The sequence below is a fragment of the Bos javanicus genome, chromosome X (assembly GCF_032452875.1).
Source record: "Bos javanicus breed banteng chromosome X, ARS-OSU_banteng_1.0, whole genome shotgun sequence".
Lineage (NCBI taxonomy): Eukaryota > Metazoa > Chordata > Mammalia > Artiodactyla > Bovidae > Bos > Bos javanicus.
Genome location: NC_083897.1, coordinates 52436449 through 52463134, shown reverse-complemented (window position 1 = coordinate 52463134; position 26686 = coordinate 52436449). Strand labels below are relative to the sequence as shown.

Here is a 26686-nt window from a genome sequence, read left to right as displayed (position 1 = left end):
TTCCGTTGCAATGGTGAATGGAATTGTTTCCTTAATTTCTCTTTCTGTTTTCTCATTATTAGTGTATAGGAATGCAAGGGATTTCTGTGTGTTGATTTTATATCCTGCAACTTTACTATAATCATTATTAGTTCTAGTAATTTTCTGGTGGAGTATTAGTTCTAGTAATTTTCTGGTGGAGTCTTTAGGGTTTTCTATGTAGAGGATCATGTCATCTGCAAATAGTGAGAGTTTTACTTCTTCTTTTCCAATTTGGATTCCTTTTATTTCTTTTTCTGTTCTGATTGCTGTGGCCAAAACTTCCAAAACTATGTTGAATAGTAATGCTGAAAGTGGGCACCCTTGTCTTGTTCCTGACTTTAGAGGGAATGCTTTCAATTTTTCACCATTGAGGATAATGTTTGCTGTGGGTTTGTCATATATAGCTTTTATTATGTTGAGGTATGTTCCTTCTATTCCTGCTTTCTGGAGAGTTTTTATCATAAATGTATGTTGAATTTTGTCAAAGGCTTTCTCTGCATCTATTGAGATAATCATATGGTTTGTATTTTTCAATTTGTTAATGTGGTGTATTACATTGATTGATTTGCGGATATTGAAGAATCCTTGCATCCCTGGGATAAAGCCCACTTGGTCATGGTGTATGATCTTTTTAATGTGTTGTTGGATTCTGATTCCTAGAGTTTTGTTAAGGATTTTTGCATCTATGTTCATCAGTGATATTGGCCTGTAGTTTTCTTTTTTTGTGGGATCTTTGTCAGGTTTTGGTATTAGGGTGATGGTGGCCTCATAGAATGAGTTTGGAAGTTTACCTTCCTCTGTAATTTTCTGGGAGAGTTTGAGCAGGATAGGTGTTAGCTCTTCTCTAAATTTTTGGTAGAATTCAGCTGTGAAGCCGTCTGGACCTGGACTTTTGTTTGCTGGAAGATTTTTGATTACAGTTTCAATTTCTGTGCTTGTGATGGGTCTGTTAAGATTTTTTATTTCTTCCTGGTCCAGTTTTGGAAAGTTGTTCTTTTCTAAGAATTTGTCCATTTCTTCCACGTTGTCCATTTTATTGGCATATAATTGTTGATAGTAGTCTCTTATGATCCTTTGAATTTCTGTGTTGTCTGTTGTGATCTCTCCAGTTTCATTTCTAATTTTATGGATTTGATTTTTCTCCCTTTGTTTCTTGATGAGTCTGGCTAATGGTTTGTCAATTTTATTTTTCCTTTCAAAGAACCAGCTTTTGGCTTTGTTGATTTTTGCTATGGTCTCTTTTGTTTCTTTTGCATTTATTTCTGCTCTATTTTTTAAGATTTCTTTCCTTCTACTAACCCTGGGGTTCTTCATTTCTTCCTTTTCTAGTTGCTTTAGGTGTAGAGTTAGGTTATTTATTTGACTTTTTTCTTGTTTCTTGAGGTGTGCCTGTATTGCTATCAACTTTCCCCTTAGGACTGCTTTTACAGTGTCCCACAGGTTTGTGTTTTCATTTTCATTCGTTTCTATGCAAATTTTGATTTCTTTTTTGATTTCTTCTGTGATTTGTTGGTTATCCAGCAGCGTGTTGTTCAGCCTCCATATGTTGGAATTTTTAATAGTTTTTCTCCTATAATTGAGATCTAATCTTACTGCATTGTGGTCAGAAAAGATGCTTCGAATGATTTCTGTTTTTTTTTAATTTACCAAGGCTAGATTTATGGCCCAGGATGTGATCTATCCTGGAGAAGGTTCCATGTGCACCTGAGAAAAAGGTGAAATTCATTGTTTTGGGATGAAATGTCCTATAGATATCAATTAGGTCTAACTGTTCTATTGTATCGTTTAAAGTTTGTGTTTCCTTGTTAATTTTCTGTTTAGTTGATCTATCCATAGGTGTGAGTGGGGTATTAAAGTCTCCCACTCTTATTGTGTTATTGTTAATTTCTCCTTTCATACTTGTTAGCATTTGTCTTACATACTGTGGTGCTCCTGTGTTGGGTGCATATATATTTATAATTGCTATATCTTCTTCTTGGATTGCTCCTTTGATCATTATGTAGTGACCATCTTTGTCTCTTTTCACAGCCTTTGTTTTAAAGTCTATTTTATCTGATATGAGTATTGCTACTCCTGCTTTCTTTTGGTCCCTATTTGCATGGAAAATCTTTTTCCAGCCCTTCACTTTCAGTCTGTATGTGTCCCCTGTTTTGAGGTGGGTCTCTTGTAGACAACATATGTAGGGGTCTTGTTTTTGTATCCATTCAGCCAGTCTTTGTCTTTTGGTTGGGGCATTCAACCCATTTACGTTTAAGGTAATTACTGATAAGTATGATCCCGTTGCCATTTACTTTATTGTTTTGGGTTCGAATTTATACACCGTTTTTGTGTTTCCTGTCTAGAGAATATCCTTTAGTATTTGTTGGAGAGCCGGTTTGGTGGTGCAGAATTCTCTCAGCTTTTGCTTGTCTGAAAAGCTTTTGATTTCTCCTTCATACTTGAATGAGATCCTTGCTGGGTACAATAATCTGGGCTGTAGGTTATTTTCTTTCATCATTTTAAGTATGTCTTGCCATTCCCTCCTGGCTTGAAGAGTTTCTATTGAAAGATCAGCTGTTATCCTTATGGGAATTCCCTTGTGTGTTATTTGTTGTTTTTCCCTTGCTGCTTTTAATATTTGTTCTTTGTGTTTGATCTTTGTTAATTTGATTAATATGTGTCTTGGGGTGTTTCGCCTTGGGTTTATCCTGTTTGGGACTCTGGGTTTCTTGGACTTGGATGATTATTTCCTTCCCCATTTTAGAGAAGTTTTCAACTATTATCTCCTCAAGTATTTTCTCATGGTCTTTCTTTTTGTCTTCTTCTTCCGGGACCCCTATGATTTGAATGTTGTAGCGTTTAATATTGTCCTGGAGGTCTCTGAGATTGTCCTCATTTCTTTTAATTCGTTTTTCTTTTATCCTCTCTGATTCATTTATTTCTGCCATTCTGTCTTCTAATTCACTAATCCTATCTTCTGCCTCTGTTATTCTACTATTTGTTGGCTCCAGAGTGTTTCTAATTTCATTTATTGCATTATTCATTATATATTGATTCTTTTTTATTTCTTCTAGGTCCTTGTTAAACCTTTCTTGCATCTTCTCAATCCTTGTCTCCAGGCTATTTATCTGTGATTCCATTTTGATTTCAAGATTTTGGATCAATTTCACTATCATTATTTGGAATTCTTTATCAGGTAGATTCCCTCTCGCTTCCTCTTTTGTTTGGTTTGGTGGGCATCTATCCTGTTCCTTTATCTGCTGGGTATTCCTCTGTCTCTTCATCTTGTTTAAATTGCTGATTTTGGGGTGTCCTTTCTGTATTCTGGCAGTTTGTGGTGTTCTCTTTATTGTGGCATTTCCTCGCTGTGTGTGGGTTTGTACAGGTGGCTTGTCAAGGTTTCCTGGTTAGGGAAGCTTGTGTTGGTGTTCTGGTGGGTGGAGCTGTATTTCTTCTCTCTGGAGTGCAATGAAGTGTCCAGTAATGAGTTATGAGATGTCTGTGGTTTTGGGGTTACTCTGGGCAGCCTGTATCTTGAAGCTCAGGGCTGTGTTCCTTTGTTGCTGGAGAATTTGCTTGGTATGTCTTGCCCTGGAACTTGTTGGCCCTTGTGTGGTGCTTGGTTTCTGTGTCGGTATGGAGGCGTTTGATGAGCTCCTGTCAATTAATGTTCCTTGGAGTCAGGAGTTCCCTGGAGTCAGGGTTTGGATTTAAGCCTCCTACTTCCAGTTATTGGTCTTATTTTCACAGTAGTTTCAAAACTTCTCCTTCTGTACAGCACCACTGATAAAGCATCTATGTTAAAGATGAAAAGTTTCTCTACTGTGAGGGTCACCCAGAGAGGTTCACAGTGTTACATGGAGAAGAGAAGAGGGAGGAGGGAGTTAAAGGTGACCCGAATGAGATGAGGTGGAATCAATAGTGGAGAGAGTGGGCTAGCCAATAATCACTTCCTTATGTGCACTCCACAACTGGACCGCTCAGCGATGTTCACGGAGTTATACAGAGAAGAGAAGAAGGAGGAAGGAGACAGAGGTGGCCAGAAGGATAAAAGGGGGGAATGAAAAGGAGGGAGACAGATCCAGCCAATAATCAGTTCCCTAAGTGTTCTCCACCGTCTGGAACACACAGAAATTCACAGAGTTGGGTGGAGTAGAGAGGGGTTAGGGAGGAGACACAGGCGACCTGGTGGAGAAAAAGGAGAGTCCAAAGGGAAAGAGAGCAGTTAAGCCAGTTATCTCGTTTCCTAGTGAAAAGTGGGTACTGAAGATTGGGTTCTTAAAGGTACAAAATTGGTAACAAATACATAAAAGCAAAAATTAAAAATCTAGAGTAGAGTTTGGAATTTTAAACATATGATGTTAAAGAAAAGAAGAAGGAAAAGAAAGAGAGAAAAAACGAACAAACAAGGTCGCGAAAATTATAAAGAAAATATAGGTACAAAATTGGTAACTAATACCAAAAAGCAAAAGTTAAAAATCTAGAGTAGAGTTTGGAATTTCAAAAATACAATGTTAAAAAAAAAAGATGAAGAAAAAGAGAGAAAAACAAACAAACAAACAAAAACAAACATTGTCGCAAAAATTACAAAGAAAAAATACAGGTACAAAATTGATATCAAATACCAAAAAGCATAAATTAAAAATCTAGAGTAGAGTTTGCAATTTCAGATATACAATGTTATATAAAAGAAGAAGAGAAAGAAACAGAGAAAAAGAAAAAAAGTCACAGAAATTATAAAAAAACTATAGGTACAAAATTGATAACAAATACCAAAAAGCTAAAATTAAAAATCTAGAGTAGAGTTTGGAATTTCAAAAATACAATGTTAAAAAAAGAAGAAAAAAAAAAAAACAAGGTCAAAAAATTCTAAAAAATATATATATGAAATTTGCTGAAGAAAAAAAAATAGGGTCTTTTTTTATTTGCAAAGTAATATGTTGTAAAAGTGAAAATTAAAGGAATAATAGAGGACTTAAAATTTTTTTTTAATTAAAAAAAAAAAAAGAATGATCGTAAAAATATATCGAGGACTTTCTCTGGTTTTGTTGTGAGTATTGTGGGTTCAGCTCATTTTTGGCTAGTTCCTTGGTCCGACTTATATTTCTCAAGATCTGTAGGCCCCTTCCTGTGTAGTCTGTAGTAACCACAGGGTTTTAATCTATTGCCTGTAGCTTCCAAGGCGGTTCCCTCTGTTATAGCTTCTTCTGTTTGCTGGTCTCTTCAGTGTCTGGTTTCCACCCTGACACAAAGGGGACGGTGGAGGACACTTTTTTTTTTTTTTTTTTAGGCTCACTTGTTCAGTCGCGCTGTGGGGAAGGAGGGAGGGATGCTGCAAACAAATAACACTGGCGTGTGCTCGCAGTGCCTCAGCCACGCTGGGTCTGCCCCGGCTCACGGCGCGTGTAGCCTCCCTGCCCACACTGCTCAGGCTCTACGTTGTTCCGCGGGGAACCATCGGTGGCCGGCCCTGGGCTGCCTGCACCTCCCAGGTCCAAGCCGCTCAGGTTCTGGCACTCGGGTAGTCCTCAGAGGTGCAGACTCGGTTGGGCCTGCGTTTTGTGCCCTTCCCAGGTCCGAGCAGCTCAGGTGATGAGGTGTTTAGCGAGCGCGATTGCTGCAACTTATCGCCTCCCCGCCACTCGGTTGTCTAGGTGTACAACTGGCGCACCTTCTCAGGGAGATGTTGACCGTCCAGACCCCCAAGAAGTTTTAGTTAGCAAAGAAGCCTGCTTACAGTTTTATAGATAATGTCTCTCTGGGGCTGTGATTGCCCCCTTCTGGCTCTGGCTGCGTGTCACCGGAGGGGGAAGGTCTGCAGCCGACTATCTCTGTTCAGTCCTTTGTTCCATGCGCGGGCCTGGTGGTGTCTTAGGTTAGGGCTGGCTTTTTGCGTGATAGATATCCCACAGTCTGGTCTGCTAGCCCAGATTATTTCACTCAGATAGCGCTCAGGGTATTCATAGGCCAGGTCCTTACTCTAAGCGATGCAGCCCGTGCCGCGCCTCCCTGCCCAGCCCTGGCTTGCTAATGGCGTGTGCAGGCGTCTGCGCTGCTTCTCCACTGGGGGAGTTACCGTAGGGCTCGCAATCTGCAAGTTTTAATTGTTTATTTATTTTTTCTCCCTGTTATGTTGCCCTCTGTGCTTCCAAAGCTCGGCACAGATTCGGCAGTGAGAAGGTTTCCTGGTGTTTGGAAACTTCTCTCTTTTAAGACTCCCTTCCCGGGATGGAACTCCGTCCCTCCTTCTTTTGTCTCTTTTTTTGTCTTTTATATTTTTTCCTACCTCCTTTCGAAGACTTGGGTTGCTTTTCTGGGTGCCTGATGTCCTCTGCCGGCATTCAGTTGTTTTGTGGAATTTACTCGGCTTTTAAGTGCTCTTTTGATGAATTTGTGGGGGAGAAAGTGTTCTCCCCGTCCTACTCCTCCGCCATCTTGGCTCCTCCCCCACCAAATTCTTAACTATAGGAATTTCATCCTTATTTCCTCCATCCTATCTTTATCTTTAGGGAGCCTTTTTTTTTAGGTAGCCATTTTATTGCTTCTTGATTTGTTCATCCAGTGTTTTGTTTCTTTAAACTTAGTAAAAAGTGTTTTGGTTTACCCTTTTAATAATTTGTTTGTTTTTGGTTGCACTGGGTCTTTATTACTGTGTACAGGCATTCTCTAAGACAAGCTGGGTCTCCTCTCTAGCTGTGGTACGTGGGCTTCTCATTATGGTGGCTTCTCTTGTTGCAGAGCACAGGCTGTAGGTGTGCAGGCATTAGTAGTTGCAGCACACAGGCTCAGTAGTTGTGGCATTCAGGCTTTGTTTCTCAGGGCATGTTGGATCTTCCCAGACCAGGGATTGAACCTGCATTGGTAGGTGGATTCCTATCCACTGTACCACCAGGGAAGTCCAAGATTGTTTTGTAATCTGTGTCTTAAAATTCCATTATCAGGAGTTTTGTGTGTCTGTCTCTGCGGCCTCCTTCTTTTACTGTTTCTTCCTCATATTGCTTAATTTCTTTGTGTGTCCTGTTTACTTTCAACTTTGTGATAGGCACCTGGACTATCATTTGTAGAAAGAATTGGAAAACTAGAATGATATCTTCCTGCAGAGAGAACTTTCATTTGCTTCTTGCATGTACCTAGGGATACTCTTAGAGAAGGGAATGGCAGCCCACTCCAGTATTCTTGCCTGGAGAATACCATGGACAGAGGAGCCTGGTGGGCTACAGTCCATAGGGTCACAAAGAGTCGGACATGACTAAGCAACTAAGCACACAAGCATAGGGATGCTCTTTGGCGCTGCTGCTAAGTCGCTTCAGTCGTGTCTGACTCTGTGCAACCCCATAGATGGCAGCCCACCAGGCTCCCCCGTCCCTGGGATTCTCCAGGAAGAGCACTGGAGTGGGTTGCCATTTCCTTCTGCAGTGCATGAAAGTGAAAAGTGAAAGTGAAGTCGCTTAGTCATGTCATGGACTGCAGCCTACCAGGCTCCGCTGTCCATGGGATTCTCCAGGCAAGAGTACTGGAGTGGGTTGCCATTTCCTTCTCCCTCTTTGGCACTAACCTGATGCAAATTGAGATTCCTTACATGATTGGTGGACAGACTGCAAGCCTGTGAGAAGGCTAATTTATTTCTGGTGAACTGTTACCTTGAAGGGTAACCCTTTGGGTTTCTAGTTTAAAGTGAATGTTAGTTTATGAGAGTTCCCACTTTCGGCAAACCCTTTGCTTTGACTTTAGTTACCTTAGCCCTTGGAGGTTGTGGAAGTGCAGCTCAGGTTTTTGTTTGTTTGTTTGTTTGCCACTGTGTATAACATACTCTGATTTATTCCATTCCATTCTATTCTAATTTTTTTAAAAATACTTGTTGAAGTCCATTGAGTTGATTTCATGACCCCTTAGTGGAGATGCAGCTCAGTTTTGCAGGTGACTCCTTTGGATTGGCAAATTCCCTTAGGCCAGGAGTGACTTTGAATATTAGGTTTACCCCTCTGGGCTCTCATCTTCTAGATTTTGGCTTAACCTTGCCATCGACTTTGGCATTCCCTTTATTAAAATACCCCTGTATTACTTTTTTTAAACATAACTTTTTTTATTTTGTAAATTGTATTTATTTATTTTCTGTTTTGGCTGCACTGTGTGGCATATTGCATTAGTTTGCTGAACTGTGCCCTATGCAGTGGAAGCATGGAGTCTTAACCACTAGAGGGCCAGGGAAGTCCCATGTTTTGTAAATTTTAAAAATACAAAAAGAGAGAGAATGTATAGTATAATGAGCCCCTGTAGACCCAGCTCGTCTTTATTCCCATCCAGTTTCATACTTTCCCCTGACCCAGTTAGTTTGAAACAAATACCAAATGTTACACAATTTTACATAAATGTTTGATTCTATGTCCCTAAAAGATATGGGCACTTAAATTTTTTTTCTGTTTCTTCTTATTTTTCACAACTTTATTAAGATATAAGTCAAATACAGTACAGTTCACCAATTTAAAAGTATACACTTCAGTGGCTTTTAGTATATTCACTGAGCTTTGCATCCATTACCATAATCTGTTTTAGAATATTTTTATTATTCCCAAAAGAAACCCCTTGTCCCTTAGCTATCACACTCCAGTTTCCCTATTCCCTAGACCTAGGCAAACACTCATCTACTTTATATCTATACAGATTTGCTTATTCTGGAAATTCATAAAGATGAACTCATACAATAATATATGGGTTTTTGTGACTAGCTTCTTTCTAATGTTTTCAAGGTTCATCTATGGGTATGCAGTGTGTAAGGATTCCATTTTCTTCATACCTTCCTCAAGATTTGTTATTGTCTGGGTTTGTTTTTTTTTTTCTAGCCATCCTAGAAGCTGTGAAGTAGTATTTCATTGTGGTTTTAATTTGCATTTCCCTGATAGCTATTGATGTGCTTTTTGATTGCTATTGATGTGCATCTTTTCATGTGCTTATTGCCCATTTGTATATTTCCTTTGGAGAAATGTCTATTTATACCTTTGCCCGTTCTTAAATTAGGTTATTTGTCTAAATGGCTTGTAAGACTCATTTCTATAGTCTAAATTCCAGTTGATTATCATATAATTTACAAATCATATATATATATATATATATATGTATGTATATATATATATAATTTGCAAAAGTTCTTTCCTAGTCTGTGGGTTTCTTTTCATTTTTTGGTATCTTTTGAAGGACAGAAGTTTTAAATTTTGATGAACTCTTAATTTATTAATTTTTTAGTTTATCACGTGTACTTTTTTTAATGCTTCCTCTTTTCCTTCTCCTTTCAGCCCCTGGCAATGACCAGTCTACTCTCTCTGCTTCTATGAGTTTGATTATTTGAGATGCATAATATGAGTGGTATCTTATAGTATTTGTCCTTCTGTGTTTGACTTATTTCACCTAGCATAATTTCCTTCAAATTTGGTCTCCCAGTAAATTGTGGTGGATAGGGATATTGGTTTTTCCTCATGATGTCTTTGTCTGGTTTTGGTTTCAGGTTAATTCTGGCCTCAAAGAATAAGTTAGGATATATTCTCTCTCCTAATCTTTGGAAAAGTTTGTGAAGGATTGACATTAATTCTTCTTTAAATATTTGGTAAATTTTACCCATGAAGCGATCTGGTCATAGGCATTTTTATTGGGAAGGTTTTTTAAAAAATTAATTTATGTTTTAATTGGAAAATAATTATTTTACAACATTGTGATGGTTTTTGCCATACGTCGACATGAATCAGCCACAGATGCATGTGTCCCCTACTAGTCAACCGCTTTTCTTGTCATAGGTCTATACAGATATTCAATTTTTTGAGTCACTTTCAACATTTATTTTTCTAGAATTTGTCCATTTTATATCATTTATCTAATTTATTGATAATAACTTTTATTTTTAATAATTTCTTTTCTTTTTCATTATGGCTTATTACAGGATATTGAATATAGTTTCCTGTGCTATACAATAGGTTCTTGTTGTTTTGATAATATTTATTTCTATAAAGTTGGTAATGTTTTCCCCCTTTCATTCCTGATTTTGGTAATTTGAATCTTTTCCCTAGTCTAGCCAAAAGTTTGTCAGTGTTGATCTTCTCAAAGAACAAACTTTTAGTGTCATTGATTTTTCTCTACTTAAAAACTAAAAGCTTTAAAAATTGTGATTAAATACATGATATAAAACTTAACCGTTTTAAAGTATATAGTTCACTGGCATTAAAATTCTTCATCTTGTAAAACTGTAACTCTGTACTTAATAAACAATAACTCCCTATTCCCTCCTGCCTCCTCACATCAGCCTTTGTAACCTTCATTCTACTTTCAGTCTCTGTGAGTTTGACTGTTCCAGGTAGCTCATATAAGTAGAATCATATGTTTGCTTGCTTCACTTAGTATAATGTCTTCAAGGTTCATCCATGTTATAGCAGTGTTTTGAAATATCCTTTTTAAAGGCTGAATAATATTCCATTGTATGTATACACCACATTTTGTTTATCTGTTTATTCTTTGATGAACATTTAGCTTGCTTCCAGCTTTGGCTGTTGTAAATAATGCTGCTATGAACATGCATGTAAAGTTCTCTCTTCAAGTTCTTATTTTCAATTCCTTTGAATATATACACAGAAGTGAAATTATTGAATCATATGGTAATTGTTTTTTTACTTTGTTGAGGAAACAGCATTCTATTTTCATATGAATTTTACATTCATATCATCAGTGCAGAAGAATTCCAATTTCTCCATATCCTCCTCACCAGTACTTACTATTTCCTAGTTTTTTTCATAATAACCATCTTTTTTAAAATTTAAGCTTATTTTCTGTTGGGGTAACAATATTGTGATAGTTTCAGGTGAACAGTGAAGGGATTAAGCTATACATATACATGTATTCTGGAGAAGGCAATGGCACCCCACTCCAGTACTCTTGCCTGGAAAATCCCATGGACAGAGGAGCCTGGTAGGCTGCAGTCCATGGGGTCGCTAAGAGTCGGACACCACTGAGCAACTTCACTTTCCCTTTTCACTTTCGTGCATTGGAGAAGGAAATGGCAACCCACTCCAATGTTCTTGCCTGGAGAATCCCAGGGATGGGGAAGCCTGGTGGGCTGCCGTCTATGGGGTTGCACAGAGTCGGACACGACTGATGTGACTTAGCAGCAGCATACATGTATCCATTCTCCCCCAAACTCCCCTCCCATCCAGGCTGCCACATAATATTGAGAAAAGTTCCATGTGCTATATAGTAGGTCCTTGTCAGTTATCCATTTTAAATATAGCAATCATAATATCCATCTTAATGTGTATGAAGTGACATCTTATTGTGGCTTTGGTTCACATCTCCATAATGATTAGTGTTGCAGAGCATCTCTTTATATGTTCATTGGTCATTTGTTTATCTTCTTTGGAGAAATATCTACAAGTCCTTTGCTGTTATTTTAATTGGGTTATTTGATTTTTTGTTTTTGAGTTATAGGAATTCTTTATATAAGAAGTCTGGATATTAATTATTTACAGATATATGATTTGCAAATATTTCCTCCCATTTTGTAGGTTGCCTTTTCATTTTGCTTGATTGCATCCTTTGATGCATAGACGTTTTAAGCATGATATAATGCCATTTGGATATGTATATATGGATATAGATGTAGTCTGTTTTGGCTTGTGCTTTTGGTGTCATACCTAAGAAATCATAAAATCCAGTGTCATAAATCTTTCCCCCTATGGATTTTTCTAATCCATTGAAAAATACAGTTTTCTACGGATATAGAAATCCATATAGTTTTTAGTCTTATGTTTAGATGTTTAGTCCATTTTCTTCCCTTCCTTCAGTTAATTTTTGTATATGGTATAAAGGATCCAACTTCATTCCTTTGCATGTGGAGATGCAGTTTTCCCAGTACCATTTGTTAAAGAGACTGTTCTTTCCCCCAGTGAATGGCCATGACACCTTTGTCAAAGATCATTTGACTATATCCATGATGGTTTATTTCTGAGCTCTCTGTTCATTTACACTTGTCTATATGTCTGTCTTCATGCCAGTAACACATTATTTTATTTTGAAACTTTGTAGTAAGTTTTGAAATCAGGAAGTGTGATATTCTCTCTCTTTATATACTTTTTATTTCTATTATTTCTGCTCTGATCTTTATTATTTCTTTCTTTATTTCTCTGGGTTTAGTTTGCTCTCCTGTTTCTGGTTTCTTGGCAATAAATTAGATTATCAATTTGAGATCTTCATTTTTATTGTAAATATTTACAGCCCTGATTTATCTGCCATGCTAACTAGGAAGGACAAATGGCTTACACTGCTATTCTTATGGAATTTTAGTAGATCTTGTTGAATAAATATTTTTATATTTTTTGTATGTCATTAGGATAATTTCAAGAGACTTTAAATCCTGGGTTTATAAAACCAGTCTTTGCCAACTTTGCCTGTTTTCTGGTGAGTAGTTCCACAGAATTCCTCGTGATCCTATCCTGGAAGTGGAACTCCATGTGGACACTTATCATAGAACAGCCATCTTCCGTTTCTTGAATATCCTTCCAGATGTGTATACTATATTTCTGTGTAAATGATCTTTTTCAACACTGTACATTATACATACTTTTCCTGTCTCTTGACTTTTTTTTTGACTTAGTATCTTGGCGTTTATTTTGCCTGTGTGTGTGTGTTCTCAGTTGCTCAGTTGTATCCAATTCTGCTACCCTATGGACTATAGCCTTCAAGGCATCACTGTCCATGGGATTCTCCAGGCAAGAATACTGGAGTGGGTTGCCATTCCCTTCTCCAGGGGATTTTCCCAACCCAGGGATTAAACCTGTGTCTCCTGCTTTGGTAGACAGATTCTTGACCACAGAGCCACAAGAGAATCCCTTTTGTTTCATATTTGTACATAAAGGACTGCCTCATTCTTTTTGTTGTCTCTGTAGTATTTCATTGTATGGATGTAGTACAAGTTAAGCATATAACTTATAAATTGAGTTTTTGAGTTATTTCCAATCATTATTAAATTATACTCTAATGAATATGTTTGAACTATATAAATTATTTCATACATGTGCAAGTGTGTCTGTTGGATAAAATTGCTGCACATGGAATTGACTTCAAAGGGTATATCTTTGTAATTTTGTTCAGTTCAGTTCAGTCACTCAGTCTTGTCCGACTCTTTGCAGTCTCATGAATTGCAGCACGCCAGGCCTCACTGTCCATCACCAACTCCCGGAGTTCACTCAGACTCACGTCCATTGAGTCAGTGATACCATCCAGCCATCTCATCCTCTGTCATCCCCTTCTCCTCCTGCTCTCAATCCCTCCCAGCATCAGAGTCTTTTGCAATGAGTCAGCTCTTCGCATGAGATGGCCAAAGTACTGGAGTTTCATCTTTAGCATCATTCCTTCCAAAGAAATCCCAGGGCTGATCTCCTTCAGAATGGACTGGTTGGATCTCCTTGCAGTCCAAGGGACTCTCAAGAGTCTTCTCCAACACCACAGTTCAAAAACATGAATTCTTCGACACTCAGTTTTCTTCACAGTCCAACTCTCACATCCATACATGACTACTGGAAAAACCATAGCCTTGACTAGATGGACCTTTGTTGGCAAAGTAGTGTCTCTGCTTTTGAATATGCTATCTAGGTTGGTCATAACTTTCCTTCCAAGGAGTAAGCGTCTTTTAATTTCATGGCTGCAGTCATCAACTGCAGTGATTTTGGAACCCCCAAGAATAAAGTCTGACACTGTTTCCACTGTTTCCTCATCTATTTCCCATGAAGTGATGGGACCAGATGCCATGATCTTAGTTTTCTGAATGTTGAGCTTTAAGCCAACTTTTTCACTCTCCTCTTTCACTTTCATCAAGAGGCTTTTGAGTTCTTCTTCACTTTCTGCCATAAGCGTGGTGTCATCTGCGTATCTCAGGTTACTGATATTTCTCCCGGCAGTCTTGACTCCAGCTTGTGTTTCTTCCAGCCCAGTGTTTCTCATGATGTACTCTGCATATAAGTTAAATAAGCAGGGTGACAATATATAGCCTTGACATACTCCTTTTCCTATTTGGAACCAGTCTATTGTTCCATGTCCAGTTCTAACTGTTGCTTACTGACCTGCATATAGGTTGTTCAAGAGGCAGGTCAGGTGGTCTGGTATTCCCATCTCTTTCAGAATTTTCCACAGTTTATTGTGATCCACACAGTCAAAGGCTTTGGCATAGTCAATAAAGCAGAAATAGATGTTTTTCTGGAACTCTCTTGCTTTTTCCATGATCCAGCAGATTTTGGCAATTTGATCTGTGGTTCCTCTGCCTTTTCTAAAACCAGCTTGAACATCTGGAAGTTCACAGTTCACGTATTGCTGAAGCCTGGCTTGGAGAATTTTGAGCATTACTTTACTAGCGTGTGAGAGGAGTGCAATTGTGCGGTAGTTTGAGCATTCTTTGGCATTGCCTTTCTTTGGGATTAGAATGACAACTGACCTTTTCCAGTCCTGTGGCCGCTGCTGAGTTTTCCAAATTTGCTGGCATATTGAGTGCAGCACTTTCACAGCATCATCTTTTAGGATTTGAAATAGCTCAACTGGAATTCCATCACCTCCACTAGCTTTATTTGTAGTGATGCTTTCTGAGGCCCACTTGACTTCACACTCCAGGATGTCTGGCTCTAGGTGAGTGAGCACACCACTGTGATTATCTTGGTCATGAAGATCTTTTTTGTACAGTTCTTCTGTGTATTCTTGTCACCTCTTCTTAATATCTTCTGCTTCTGTTAAGTCCATACCATTTCTGTCCTTTATTGAGCCCTTCTTTGCATGAAATTTTCCCTTCCTATCTCTAATTTTCTTGAAGAGATCTCCAGTCTTTCCCATTCTGTTGTTTTCCTCTATTTCTTTGCATTGATCGCTGAGGAAGGCTTTCTTATCTCTCCGTGCTATTCTTTGGAACTCTGCATTCAGGTGCCTATATCTTTCTTTTTCTCCTTTGCTTTTCGCTTCCCTTCTTTTCAAAGCTATGTGTAAGGCCTCCCCAGAGAGCCATTTTGCTTTTTGCATTTCTTTTTCTTGGGGATGGTCTTGATCCCTGTCTCCTGTACAAAGTCACGAACCTCAGTCCATAGTTCATCAGGCACTGTATCTATTATATCTAGTCCCTTAAATCTGTTTCTCACTTCCACTGTATAATCATAAGGGATTTGTTTTAGGTCATACCTGAATGGTCTAGGTTTTCCCTACTTTCTTCAATTTAAGTCTGAATTTGGCAATAAGAAGTTGATCTGAGCCACAGTCAGCTCCTGGTCTTGTTTTTGCTGACTGTATAGAGCTTCTCCACCTTTGGCTGCAAAGAATATAATCAGTCTGATTTCGGTGTTGATCATCTGGTGATGTCCATGTGTAGAGTTTTGTGTTGTTGGAGGAGGGTGTTTGCTATGACCAGTGCGTTTTCTTGGCAAAACTGTATTAGCCTTTGCCTTGCTTTATTCCGTATTCCAAGGCCAAATTTGCCTGTTACCCCCGGTGTTTCTTGACTTGCTACTTTTGCATTCCCGTCCCCTATAATGAAAAGGACACCTTTTTTGGATGTTAGTTCTAAAAGGTCTTGTAGATCTTCACAAAACTATTCAGCTTCTTCAGCGTTACTGGTTGGGGCATAGACTTGGATTACTGTAATATTGAATGGTTTGCCCTGGAAACAAACAGAGATCATTCTGTCGTTTTTGAGATTGCATCCAAGTACTGCATTTCGGACTCTTTTGTTGACCATGATGGCTTCTCCATTTCTTCTAAGGGATTCCTGCCCGCAGTAGTGGATATAATGGTCATCTGAGTTAAATTCACCCATTCCAGTCCATTTTAGTTTGCTGATTCCTAGAATGTTGACGTTCATTCTTTTCATCTCCTTTTTGACCACTTCCAATTTACCTTGATTCATGGACCTGACATTCCAGGTTCCTATGCAATATTGGTCTTTACAGCATCGGACCTTGCTTCTATCACCAGTCACATCCACAGCTGGGTATTGTTTTTGCTTTGGCTCCGTCCTTTCATTCTTTCCGGAGTTATTTCTCCACTGATCTCCAGTAGCATATTGGGCACCTACTGACCTGGGGAGTTCCTCTTTCAGTATCCTATCATTTTGCCTTTTCATACTGTTCATGGGGTTCTCAAGGCAAGATTACTGGAGTGGTTTGCCATTCCCTTCTCCAGTGGACCACATTCTGTCAGACCTCTCCACCATGACCCGCCCATCTTGGGTGGCTCCACAGGGCATGGCTTAGTTTCATTGAGTTAGACCAGGCTATGGTCTGTGTGATTAGATTGACTAGTTTTCTGTGATTATGGTTTCAGTGTGTCTGCCCTCTGATGCCCTCTCACAACACCTACCATCTTACTTGGGTTTCTCTTACCATGGACGTGGGATAAGTCTTCATGGCTGCTCCAGCAAAGTGCAGCCACTGCTCCTCACCTTAGACGAGGGGTATCTCCTCACCGCCTCCCCTCCTGACTTTGAATGTGGAGTAGCTCCTCTTGGCCCTCCTGCACCCATGCAGCCACCACTCCTGGGACGTGGGGTAGCTCCTCCCGGCCGCCTCCCTTGGCCTCAGGCATGGGGTAGCTCCTCCCAGCCACTGCCCCTGACCTCGGATGTGGAATAGCTCCTCTCAGCCGCTCCTGCACTGTTGCAGCCTGGCACTCTTGGCTGCCCCCCGCCCCGACCTCAGACGTGGGGTAGCTCCTCTCGACCACACTTCTGCGAGGTCCTGCGAGGTCTGTCACAGCCGGCGTGCTTCTTTTGTTAGGTGTTTTGTTAGGTGTAATTTTGTTACGTGTTGTCAAATTGCTTTCAGTAGAAGTTATACCAACTTCAGATCAGATCAGATCATATGAGTTGCTCAATCATGTCGGACTCTTTGCGACCCCATGAATTGCAGCACGCCAGGCCTCCCTGTCCATCACCAACTCCCGGAGTTCACTCAGACTCACATCCATTGAATCAGTGATGCCATCCAGCTATCTCATCCTCTGTCGTCCCCTTCTCCTCCTGCCCCCAATCCCTCCCAGCATCAGAGTCTTTTCCAATGAGTCAACTCTTCGCATGAGGTGGCCAAAGTATTAGAGTTTCAGTTTTAGCATCATTCCTTCCAAAGAAATCCCAGGGCTGATCTCCTTCAGAATGGACTGGTTGGATCTCCTCGCAGTCCAAGGGACTCTCAAGAGTCTTCTCCAACACCACAGTTCAAAAGCATCAGTTCTTCAGCACTCAGCCTTCTTCACAGTCCAACTCTCACATCCATACATGACCACAGGAAAAACCATAGCCTTGACAAGACGGACCTTTTTTGGCAAAGTAATGTCCCTGCTTTTGAATATGCTATCTAGGTTGGTCATAACTTTCCTTCCAAGGAGTAAGGGTCTTTTAATTTCATGGCTGCAGTCACCATCTGTAGTGATTTTGGAGCCCAGAAAAATAAAGTCTGACGCTGTTTCCACTGTTTCCCCATCTATTTCCCATGAAGTGGTGGGACCAGATGCCATGATCTTAGTTTTCTGAATGTTGAGCTTTAAGCCAACTTTTTCACTCTCCACTTTCACTTTCATCAAGAGGCTTTTGAGTTCCTCTTCACTTTCTGCCATGAGGGTGGTGTCATCTGCATATCTGAGGTTATTGATATTTCTCCCGGCAATCTTGATTCCAGTTTGTGTTTCTTCCAGTCCAGCGTTTCTCATGGTGTACTCTGCATATAAGTTAAATAAGCAGAGTGACAATATACAGCCTTGACGAACTCCTTTTCCTATTTGGAACCAGTCTGTTGTTCCATGTCCACTTCTAACTGTTGCTTCCTGACCTGCATACAGATTTCTCAAGAGGCAGATCAGGTGGTCTGGGATTCCCATCTCTTTCAGAATTTTCCACAGTTTATTGTGATCCACACAGTCAAAGGCTTTGGCATAGTCAATAAAGCAGAAATAGATGTTTACCAACTTACATTACTGCTAACAATAAATGGGAGTCCAGTTGCATCCAGTTCTTACTTGGAATACTACATGATGAATCACAGAATAGAATTAATTTTCTTTAAGTTAGTTCTCTTTTCTTCCCAAACTGTGTGTGTGTGTGTGTATGTCTTAATTATAAGATTCAGTCTCTAAAATGGTAAATGCTATCAACTTAGACATAGGTAAGCAAACTTATTTTGGGGGTTCAGGAATTAATATATTCTTTTAAATCAGAAGTGTTTTAAAAAATATTTTAGGAAGGTTGGTTCTTTTTTTTAAGGTTAGAATATAATTGCTTTACCGTGTTGTTAGTTTCTTCTGTACAACAAAGTGAATCAGCTATGTGTATACATATATCCCCTCCCTCTTGAACTCCGCCACCACTATCCCGTTCCTCCAGGTCATCACAGAACACTGAGTTGAGCTCCCTGTGCTATACAGCAGGAAGGCTGATCCTTGAAAGTTTAATTCTAACAGCATTGTGCACATTTGGCAAAATGTGTAACTAGCATTTTGTAATTAATGTTTCTGTATGATTATGAAAATACTGTGCTTTAATGTCAATCTTTCTCTTAAAAGAATACCTTTTGAGCCATGTCACCAACTTACTGCTCATTATCTAATGATTATACCTTTGAGGTGATAAAAATAACCTCTGATACTATGTTAGTGTGATTTAATTCTGACAGTTTTACTTTGCTGAATTATCACATTGTAAATATTTCAAATTGACCATATTTTTAGAGATAATTTAGTAAACTTAATTTGGTCAATCAGTTCTCAGTATCAGAAGAGCTCAAGTTACTCCATGCGTCTGGACATTTGTCAAGCTTATGTTTCAGGAAATTCTGAAGCTCTTGGTTTTCTTATCAATTAGTTTTGAACTAATAATTAGATATATCTTTGTTTATTCATTCAACAAATATTAGGTGTCCACTATGCTTTTGACGGGCTTAATCTGCCTACAATGCAGGAGACCCTGGTTTGATTCCTGGGTCGGGAAGATCCCCTGGAGAAGGAATAGGCTACCTACTCCAGTATTCTTGGGCTTCCCTGGTGACTCAGATGGTAAAGAATCTGCCTGCAGTGTGGGAAACCTGGGTTCAATCCCTCGGTTGGGACGATCCCCTGGAGTAGGGCATGGCACCCCACTGCAATATTCTTGCCTGGAGAATCACCACGGACAGAGGAGCCTGGCAGGCTACAGTCCATGTTGTCACAAAGAGACAGACAGGACTGAATGACTAAGCACAGCACAGCACAGCATGCTTTTGACACTAGGAATACAGTGCTTAAGAAGATAAGCTACCGTCTCTGTCCAAATGCAGTTTATTCTAATGAGAACAAGCAAAAAATAAGTAATGAAATAAGTAGATGTAATAATTTTAAACTTTGAGAAATGCCATGAAAGGCATAAACAGGGTGGCGTGAGAGTGTGTTCCTGGGGAGTTGTCAGGGATGAGTGTTCAAAGAGGACCTGTTTGAAGAGGTGACAATTGATCTGAGATTTCTTCTAAAAGATGAGAATAAGCCAACTCTAAAGATAACTAGAAGAAGAGCATTCTAGGCAGTGGGGACAGTACTTAAAGGATTCAGGGGAAAAAAGGAAGGCCAGTGTGACTTAGATTAAGGAACAAGAGGAAGCAACAGTTAGAACTGGACATGGAACAACAGACTGGTTCCAAATAGGAAAAGGAGTACATCAAGGGTGTATATTGTCACCCTGCTTATTTGTAGAGTACAAACTTATATGCAGAGTACATCATGAGAAACGCTAGGCTGGAGGAAGCACAAGCTGGAATCAAGGTTGCCAGGAAAAATATCAATAACCTCAGATATGCAGATGACACCACCCTCATGGCAGAAAGCGAAGAAGAACTAAAGAGCCTCTTGATGAAAGTGAAAGAGGAGAGTGAAAAAGTTGGCTTAAAGCTCAACATTCAGAAAACTAAGATCATGGCATCTGGTCCCATCACTTCATGGCAAATAGATGGGGAAAACAATGGCTGACTTTATTTTTCTGGGCTCCAAAATCACTGCAGATGGTGATTGCAGCCATGAAATTAAAAGACGCTTACTCCTTGGAAGGAAAGTTATGGGCAACCTAGACAGCATATTAAAAAGCAGAGACATTACTTTGTCAACAAGGTCTGTCTAGTCAAGGCTATGGTTTTTCCAGTAGTTGTGTATGGATGTGAGAGTTGGACTAGAAAGAAAGCTTAGCACCAAGGAATTGATGCTTTTGAACTGTGATGTTGGAGAAGACTCTTAAGAGTCCCTTGCAAGGAGATCCAACCAGTCCATTCTAAAGGAGATCAGTCCTGGGTGTTCTTTAGAAGGACTCATGCTAAAGCTGAAACTCCAATACTTTGGCCACTTGATGTGAAGAGCTGACTCATTGGAAAAGACCCTGATGCTGGGAAAGATTGAGGGCAGGAGGAGAAGGGGACAGACAACAGAGGATGAGATGGTTGGATGGCTCAATGGACACGGGTTTGGGTGGACTCCGGGAGTTGGTGATGGACAGGGAGGCCTGGCATGCTGCGGTTCATGGGGTCACAAAGAGTCGGACACGACTGACCAACTGAACTGACTGACTGATAGAAGAACAGGATAGATTATTTTGTTTTTGTGGGGAGGGCAGGTTAAGAATCAAGAATCAATCAGTTAAGTAGGACCTACTTAAGTTTGAGATGCCTGTTAGATATCCAAGAAGCTTAAGTAGGCACCTTGAAACAGGGACCTTTAAAGCTCAAGAGAGGTATTGGAATGCGAGAAATAAGTATGAAATTCATCAGCATGGATGATACTTCATCAGTTCCAAAACTACTTTTTTTTTTTTTTTTTTTTTTGCTTTTTAACTTTTCAGAGATAAGGGTGCATCTTGTGATTGATGTCAGCCAGGTAGCAATCGTGATAGAGTTGTCATTTGCTGTTTAAGTGTGTACTGGCAGATGGCCAGAATCAGATCTTGCAGATTGGATGGCAGCAGCATGGGGGAGAATTGGAGATGATATTGGAGAACTGTATTAAGCCCTTAAAATCAAATGACTCAAAGTAAGAAGGTAGGGAAGAGCTGGAACCATCCATGTTAGGGACATTTCCTTGAGGCAAGGGCCAAAAGTAGGTTAGCTTTTTGCAGTTGAGACCCAAGCACCGTAGCTTTCTGTTATTTTAAGAAATGCTGCATAATGCACACTCTGGCACAAAGAATGATACTGTGTGAAGATAAACATAGATGTCCACAACCCTCAAGTAAAAAAGTAATTCAGAAGAATTAGACTCTGAATGTGAAGTTTTAGAAATAACTTTCACCATTTCAAAATTTCACCATTGAATTTTGTTTGCATTTACCATTTCATGTTGGTAAAAATGATATATGTTCAAAATCTGCCTACATCTAAAACTCACTCACTGTAAAATATAAACTTCTAATTGTGTTATACATGGTTTGATTGGCAGAGTTTTTTCTCAGTGAGTCATAAAAAAGATCGTTAGAATTGATAGCTTTTCAGTGAAGTACCGTAGGTGATAGTTAAAACCAGAGAATAACTAGCTAGCTCACCTAGCTCTTGAGTTTACATTAAAAAATTACAATTTCAGAAATCTACTGTGTACACAGACTGCCTCACCAGACTTCGTCCTCATCCTTCAAAACTCAATTCAGATAATCATATTCCTCGGGAAAAACCTTCTATAACACCTTTCATCTCCACCCGTGACTGAGTCCAGAATTTTTAAAAATGAGGCCATAGATTAACAAAATGGTGCTCACTTTATCTACTGCAATTTTATGTTCTTTCTGTTTGTGCTTCTAGGGAAAAATATGAAAGGTTATAGTGGGTGTTTATTCAAAAGGATTCCAAGAATGTTGGTAGGAATAGAACATAGCAAATGAATCAGACAGTGAAGAGCCATCTTAATTTTCTGGTAATTTCTGCTAACCAAATATTTTCATCCCCATTTCTCTCCATTTCCCTTTTTGTTTGTTTTTTTGTTTTTAAAGGAATGCCCAGAAGAAAGGAAAGTAAACATGAGCTCTATTCGGGTAAGGAAATTTATTTTCATCATGTGCAGGGATAAAGCTCCTATTCCAGTACTCTTGCCTGGAGGGTCCCATGGACAGAGGAGCCTAGTAGGCTCCAGTCCATGGAGTCGCTAAGAGTCGGGCACGACTGAGCGACTGCACTTTGACTTTTCACTTTCGTGCATTGGAGAAGGAATTGGCAACCCACTCCAGTATTCTTGCCTGGAGAATCCCAGGGACAGAGGCGCCTGGTAGGCTGCCATCTATGGGGTCGCACAGAGTTGGACATGACTGAAGCGACTTAGCAGCAGCAGCAGCAGCAGGGATAAAGCTTCATTTCATCAAAAGAATTTATACCTTTACTTTCCCCCAAATCCCATGTCTGCTGCCTAGGCAAATTCAAAGTAAAGTATTTGCTTTCTGAATTAATTCCAGTGACTTTTATGTGACTTCATTGGCACATACCCTCTACATAGATAAAACTATTCATAGTTTGACTCTTGCTGTTGTGTCTGTGCATCATCTTATTCTATAATACATTTGCATGTAGTCAAAGTGTGACTGTAACAAAACCAAACACAGTTGTCTCAGTATAGAAACTCTGCTGTGTACATATTTAATATAGACATTAATGTAATAATGTCTGCTCCTGTGCTGTGTACTTTAGATGTTAAATTCCTAGAGTGCAGGAATGATGACCCATTTCCATTTCACAGTACTTGTTCAGCTGAACAACTAAATATTTTTGTCAATATAATAAAAGGAATATTTAGCCCTTAAATTTTGGGTATGCTCTAGTTTGAATGTTGCTTTAGTGACTGAGTTTGAGTAAAGAACATGGCTATTCGAGCTTACTCTTGGTATGCACATCCAGGATGCTGGGAACTTTTTCTAGGCAAAGAAGAGGAGGTAGAGAATAAGCAAAGTAAATACCTGATGAGTAATTTTCCCATTTTTGTGCCTGCAGGGGAAGAAATGGAACTGGTATTTGGACTATTTATATTCAGAGGGGTTACACGGCTTGAAACACTTCATAAGAAGTAGTATTCATCGTTCTTCTGTCCCCTGAGCAGAGAGCGTGAACCACCTGATCAACATTTTGTTTTTATGTTTCATGTCACGGATGTTTTAGCATGATATTTTAAAAAGGCTGCTGTTAGCAGTCATGTAATAGAACAGACGTGGTGTTGGGGTCAAGCCAACCTAGGTTTGAATCTCATGTCTGCCACTCACTAGTTTTGAGACTGTGTTCTGAGTTTTTTTTGTTTAGTGCCTTAAAATAATAGCAATCATTTATTATTAATATTTCTACGAGGCAGAAATTTGGGGAGAGCTTTAACTGGGTGGTTCTGCCTCAGGGTCTTTCCCAAACTTGTAGTCGGGTAGATGGAGGGCTAGAACTCTGGAGGCTGGCTGAGTTAATCTCCCCCTCTTCTTAGAGTCTCAAGGCTTCTTCATGTGGTCTTTCCATGTGGCTCACTTGGGCTTCCTTACAGCATGGTGGCCTCAGGACAACTGGATGCTTCTGTGGTGGCTTGGGGCTCCAGGCAGGCAGATGTCTCAGGGACAAAAAACATCACCTTTTCTGATGCAGCCTTGAAGGTCATGCACTCTCAGTTCCTTCATACTATCTTGGTCACAAGCAAATCACACACTTCCCCAAGTTCACGGGGAGGGGTATTAGACTCCACCTCATGATGGGAAATGGCAGAGTTCTTGAGTAGAGTTGGCAAATTATGACCCTTGGATGAAATCAGGCTCCCTCTCCAAGGCAGTCGTGTCTGGGCATTTACGTCTTGTCTCTGGCTTTGCCACAGTGTTGAAGCTGAGTTTTTGGGACAGATACTCTGTGGTCTGCAAAGCCAAAAATATTTACTGTAAAACTGTTTATAGAAAAGTTTCCTGACCTCTGTTCTAGAAGACCATGTTGGATGAGTGATACTACTTTAGCCACCATTGGCCTCAGGCAAGTTACAAGCCTCTGAATTTTACCAGGGTCTCCAAACCTGGCACCGGAATAGATAACTAAGACATCTGGTTGCCATGGACCACGTGTGTACAAGTGTAGCTTCAGAGTTTATCAGGCCTTTTGCACAGGAGCAGAGGTACACCCGGCTTACTAGCTGCTCATTCTTTGCTGTGGCTGCCATCAGCTTTTGTAAAACTGAGAACAAGGTAAGTATAGCCTTTGACTTTTCATGTAGCAAACTGTTTGCAGGAGTTAACTGCTTTACAAAAAGTTGGCAACCACTTTTAGAACCCCCAGTTGCTAGTTTAGGAGGAGAGTGGACATTGTTTATGCACTTCTTGTAAAAATGAAAATCCATTAACTTTATGATTTATGCTCTCTGACAGCATTGGGTCAAAGGGGCTTTTTTTTCCTTCCTCCACCTGATCAACATTAAATGAATGTTGACAGAAGCAAACTGAGTATATGGGACTAAACTTCCTTGTTGCTGAAGAGATCAAGGGGCTCAACTTGAGTTTCCATACTCGTTTTACCAACAGACTGCTACCTTCAGGGAGTGCGTAAACTGGCTTTCTACCCATGGCTCAGGAGAGCCTCAGTGTGGCTGACGTTATTTCCAGGATCTAGGTTCTTTAGCCCACTAGTGAAAAATGACTTCATCATCGGTCTCTGCCTTACACCAAATTATGCATAAAGAGATATATCCATTATGTGGTGGGATTTTTCACATTTTTGTGAACTATGATTTTTATTTTTATGGAAGAGAGCAGATGATAATATACAGTGGCAGCTAAGCCAGACATATTTATGGAAAATACTCAGCTGCCTCTGAAACCTCTGCGAATGTTGCCCTTTTACTGATTTTGGACAGCCATACCAACACCAAGTTAACAGGATATATTTCTAACTCTAAAAGCTGACTTTAGGTAGTTGGTAGATTCTTGGGCCTTCACTGGTAGTAGAAATTTGATGAGAGAAGGAAAGGGAGAGAACTGTGGGATAATGCACATTCCTGGAGTTTTACCAGTTTGATTTTACGAGACTGCTCTATTTTGTGCATGTGCATGTATGTGTTTATATATATATATATATATATATATATATATATATCCCATTTTTAAATGTTTAGGTTCAAATAAATTAACTGTAACTTATTTTCAGGAATAATTCTGAAGCTTTTTAAAATTTTTATAATAGCTAGAATATCTTGCTGAAAATTTACCACGGAATTTTGCTTCAGTGCTACAGAAAAATTCTCCACCTTTTAATAAAATTTGTATCATTTGAGAGAAATCAGGCTGAATTTACTTTTGTATTTAAGAGCACATTGCAGTTCTTTTTTTCCTGTAAAGCAAAACAACCCTGAACTATATTATTGGAAGGTGTTCAGACTAGAATCCTATGTATTCACTCATTTTTAATTTTATACATATTTACTGAGCTTACCATGTGCTGTGAACTCTTCTGTGTGCTGGTTATATAGTACCTGCTTTTGTGGAATTTACTTCTCCATTGGAGAAGACAGATAATACAGGTTGTAAATAGATGTCTAATATCAGATACTATAAAGAAAAAGCAAAGAATAGGGACAGAAACAAACTGAGTGTATGGGACTAAATTCCTTCCTCATTGGTAGAGGCCCAGTGGCTCATTGAGTTTCCATATTCGCTTCAGCAACAGACTGCCATCTTCAGGGAGTCCTTTAAATTGTCCTTCTATCCATGGTTCAGGAGACCTTCAATGTGGCCAACTTTGATTTGCAGGATCTGGGTTCTTTAGCCAGCAAGTGAAAAATGACTTCATCATCAGACTCTGCCTTCCACCAAATTATACATAAAGAGATATACATGTTTGAGAGGGTTGCAATGTAAGATGCTTAAGGAAGGCCTGTTTGAAGAGGTGACATATGCAGAGGCCCTAATGAAATAAGTGTATGAACCGTGTGAATATTGGGGGAAAGAGCATTCTAGGAAGAGGTAAAGGCAAGTAAAAAGATTTGAAAATGTTAACTTACTTGGTGTTTGAGGAATAGCAGAGGCCAGTAGGGTTACAACCTAGTGATTAAAGGAATGATAAGAAATGAAATGGGAGAAAGCCAGAGAGTAGTTCATGACAATCCTTGTAGCTGGGATGGAGAGCTGAGGAGTGGCATAATTTGACATTGTGGATCACAAATTTACTATGTGGATCACAACAAACTGGAAAATTCTTCAAGAGATGGGAATAACAGACCACCTTACCTGCCTCCTGAGAATGCAGGTCAAGAAGAAGCAACAGTTAGAACTGGACATGGAACAACAGACTGGTTCCAAATTGGGAAAGGAGTACATCAAGGCTATATATTGTCACCCTGTTTATTTAACTTACATGCAAGGTACATCATGCAAAATACCAGGCTGGATGAAGCACAACCTGGAATCAAGATTGTTGGGAGAAATATCAATAACCTCAGATATGCAGATGATGCCACCCTTATGGCAGAAAGCGAAGAGGAACTAAAGAGCCTCTTGATGAAAGTGAAAGAGGAGAGTGAAAAAGCTGGCTTAAAACTTGACATTCAAAAAACAAAGATCATGGCATCCAGTCCCATCACTTCATGGCAAATAGATGGGGAAACAATTGAAACAGTGACAGACTTTATTTTCTTGGGCTCCAGAATCACTGCAGATGGTAACTGCAGCCATGAAATTCAAAGACGCTTGCTTCTTGGAAGA

General features: G+C 39.6%; 1 protein-coding gene across 1 annotated transcript in view; it reads left to right on the top strand.

Moving 5' to 3' along the window:
- CENPI (centromere protein I) overlaps nt 1-25265 on the top strand; it is a 68193-nt gene extending 42928 nt beyond the window's left edge. Inside the window, exons 20-21 of the mRNA XM_061409222.1 lie at nt 21983-22024; nt 22971-25265. Coding sequence (XP_061265206.1) covers nt 21983-22024; nt 22971-23072 — 144 coding nt within the window. The 3' untranslated portion in view covers nt 23073-25265. The remainder of the gene's footprint in view (nt 1-21982; nt 22025-22970) is intronic.
- The last annotated feature ends 1421 nt before the right edge of the window (nt 25266-26686 follow it).